General features: G+C 42.2%; 1 protein-coding gene across 1 annotated transcript; it reads right to left on the reverse strand.

The window, feature by feature from the left end:
• Nucleotides 1–466: 466 nt before the first annotated feature.
• Nucleotides 467–1706, reverse strand: LOC113739051 (putative F-box protein At1g67623). Its single transcript, XM_027266297.1, has 3 exons — nucleotides 1582–1706; nucleotides 1319–1481; nucleotides 467–874 (listed from the first exon to the last, which is right to left on the reverse strand). The coding sequence occupies exons 1-3, from the start codon at nucleotides 1704–1706 to the stop codon at nucleotides 467–469; spliced, it is 696 nt and encodes a 231-aa protein (XP_027122098.1).
• Nucleotides 1707–3842: the final 2136 nt, after the last annotated feature.

A 3842-nucleotide genomic window follows, 5' to 3' on the forward strand; every position in this document is an offset into this window, starting at 1 on the left:
CGTATGTAGTTAGTAAACTTCTCACTTCAGTACAGTATCCGTCACGTAGATCACTGCTGAGGAGTTCCCTCTTTACCTTCTAACTATCATCATTTATTCTTACATTTCATACACATTTGTCTACAACGGCGTTTTGTTGAGTTTGCATATGTATGTGGTTTTGTACTGAAGGAACTTCGAGCGTGTATATGTACATTGCTAAATATAGAGCATAACGAGCCCTGCAGACCACCGCCCAATCTCCTCCGACGACCCTGAAAAACATTATCGAATCGTATTCCAGTGTGCTAATGTTTTGTTAACGCACCGGATTTTTAGAAAATCGTATACTAACTTCATTAATGATTCGATCAAATACAGAACATAAAAGGGCCAAGATAAGCTATTTAGCTGGTGAAAATTAATTTGTACACGATGGTGAAAAATTTGTGCAGTCAAAGGAGTTCTCAACATTCAATCTTACACACTAACGATAGGGTAGGGCAGCACAAATTGCTCCAATTTCTTCATCGCAAGCGCAGCCTTCACATGTACTCTCCTCCACGTCATCCGCATCCATAGGCCATGAAGATGTTTTCCTCTCATGTGTCATGGCACAACAAATGGGCGTTGGGTTTGCAAACACAGGATTCTTGACCCATATCATCCTCAGCAGCGCTCGCAAATTGTCACGGCAAAGTTTCACCCTGCCTTTCAGAATTCCGGATTTCTTCATCCCGCTCAGCAGGCTTATACCTTTGCGCTTTAACTCGTCCCCACCAACAAAGATGTAAATTATTCCCAACGCATATGCAGCATCGGCATGGCCTGAATTAGCAGCTTCTTCCAAGCATTCCAATGCTGAATCCCCATGCTTGTCCGTAAAGAAATCAACCTAAGCAGTGCCAAGGTTGATATTACAGTCTTGCTTACAAACTTAGTAACGAAAAAGTTAAAAAGTGCAGGCGGAACAGTGGCGACGGGACAACAGTTATTTACTGGAGCCCAAAGCTGCAGTAACGTGTTGTAAGCCAATCTTTTGGGGGTGAAGTGTGCTGACCAGAATCACAATGAAGTTCAAATGAAAGACATGATGTGAGCTTAGTCTAGAAATTTTGTAACTCAAGTATGCTTATGGAATGTTAGTTGACAACTATTCCATTTAAAACATTACCGAATTTTCCCATAACTATTGAGTCTTACGTTCCTAATCGAAACCCAACTTGCCAAAGACGTTGACCAGGACTTATACTGTACAGGACTGGGGGTTGTTCATTACCAACTTCAATTGAAAAGGTAGAATATTCAAGGGAATGAGTTTTATCGGCCCGATGCTCACCACTCCTTTTCGATACAGTACATCTGGATTTTTGCATTGTCTACACTTCTTCAAGAAGCTCGACACTTTGTGGTTTTTGTGCCACGGAACGAGTTCAAACTTGGCGAGTGACACCCGCTGGTAAACGATGTCTGCGTCCGAAACTTCGTTAAGCAACTTACAGCTGCACAATAAGAGAAATGATCCATTAACCTAAAACGAAAAGCACAGAATGGAACAAGAATTCGCCTCTTCCTGTTTGTATAATCAATAGCAGAACGAACCACAGTTTTGCCCAGAAAAGATCAGTTGATGAAGAAGATGCGACACGTGTAAGCACCTCGGATAGCACCTCGGTCGGAAGGGAGAGGATGGAGGTTCCTGAAAGCCCTTTTTGTTCGTTGGCCATGACCGGTTAACTCCTTTTACTGGGCATAGTTGAGTGAATCCCCGAAAGCCCCAAGAATGGAGTAAACTTCAAACAACAATTACTTCCTCATAAAATCCAATAATGATTGATCAGGTGTAATATCCCGAATTTCTGAACATCCGACTAACCGTAGCGATAAACGAACACAAATGGGAAAGTGGCGACTTCTCCTGCAAACGACGCAACATTCTATTGTCAAAAAACTATCATCCGAAACATTTTTACAAACCGACCAACGTATGTGTGAATACGTTTAATTCATCCGAACCGTAACAATACACCAATAGCAAGGGAACATGAACAGTCCTGAACTACACGTACATCGTCAATTTACGGACGTTCATCGCAGAGCAGAGGAGGTTCCATAGTGATAAACAGGGAGGGTTAGTTCGTACCTGTGGTCGTCAACCAGCTTCTAGAAGTCGGTAGCACAGATTTGGCAGACAGGTCGGGCGGGGTAAATGGCAACCAAAAGGTCGCGCCCGATGCATATACCGAAGCCAGACTAACTCCTCGTATGCTGCCACGACCGTCCTAACTGGAACCCATTAATTGAGAAGAGGCGTAAAGAGCTGGTGTTTATTCGCCAAGTGGGGTAAATGGCATAAAGAGTTGGTATGTTTCCCATAAAATGTTGATACAATGTTTCCCATATAGAGCTGGTTTGTTATGCGCTATTTCATTTTCTTTTTTTTAACTTTCAAAAATTGGCGCCTAGCAATAATAATTTTTTAATCACCTTCATTAGATATTAAATTTCTGTTATTCACCAACCAGCTTATGGAATTGTCTATTAGTTTATGTGAGTAAAATTTAAAAGGTGATATACTAATATTCGTTTTGTATACGTTTCCTCTATTACGACTTTCTTGCATTTAATTGGTTCTCTCTCTCTCTTCCATTTAATTAGTTTAATTACTTACTTATTTTATGTTAAATAGATAACCTACTAGTTGACTTAAAATTTGTGAAACTCGGCATTTTTCCTAGCACATCTGGTGCTTACAACTGTTTTTTTTGTACTTATAACCCCTCAACTTTAGTAATCGTTCTAATAATTTATTTTTCTTTCAATCTTCTACCAATACAAGGACCAAAGGGGCATCCATGGAATAAAAATACCTTCTCACACATGAAAATAATATTGTAATCAGATTTGGACTGCGTTGTTACCAAAAACGCAATAGAGTAAGGGAGGTCAGTGAAATTTCTGTTAAATGCCAGGGGATGCCACTGAAATTTAAATCAACCTCAGGGGAGGTTTGTGAGAGTATTCATATTTATTGTATTCGTTCCGAAACATCAACTATACATGATGGGCGACTCCAAGTACTCAACCAAGCAATAACCTCATTCCACACCCAAATAAGCAAACAAATGTGTTGACTACTGTTGGGGAAAACCTATTCCCTCCAACCCCCAAATTCTTGTTAAAGGCGCTGTCCGTCGACACCGTGGGAGCGCCGTGTCCTTGTGTTTGGCAGAGATAAAGTTAGGCGGTGTAGCGGAGGAGATTAACCTTTACGAATGGCTTCTTCGTCTTCAGCCGGGTCGGTCAACAGCACGGTCTGGCCTACATTATATTGCAATTGTGGTCGAAGCTGTGCAGTTCGTGTTGTCTGGAAGTCTAAAGCTAACAGGGGGCGCCACTACTATTGCTGTGCTAACGTCCTGGTAAGTTCTTCGGTAGAACTGTTTCTTCCATTAATTTCGGATTGCTAAGGTAGTTGTATTGCAGAGGCCCTGTCGAACGTTCATTGGCTGGTGTGATGAGTTTGTCCGAGCAACGGGGTTTGAAGTTCCCGATCCGGCCCCGTCAAGTACCGCCCCCGTCACCAATACACCCGCGGCGGAGGTGTCTGCCATCATATCTGAACTGAGAAGCATGCAAATGAATGTGACGATCCTTAACATTGCTGTGGTAGCTGTGGTGGCGGTAGTCCTTGTTCTGGTTCTGAAATTGTGAATTAATGTGTTGCCGTTGATTGCATTCCCTCCAAAACCCCCCATCCTCTGTACAGTACTAGACTATGGTGTCCGTAAGGATAGAATGACCATTAAGGCTTGACTATCTCCCTCTTGTATTTTTGGTTGCCACTGCTGTGGCATTGCCTT

This window comes from Coffea arabica, chromosome 4c (genome assembly GCF_036785885.1).
Source record: "Coffea arabica cultivar ET-39 chromosome 4c, Coffea Arabica ET-39 HiFi, whole genome shotgun sequence".
Classification (NCBI taxonomy): Eukaryota; Viridiplantae; Streptophyta; class Magnoliopsida; order Gentianales; family Rubiaceae; genus Coffea; species Coffea arabica.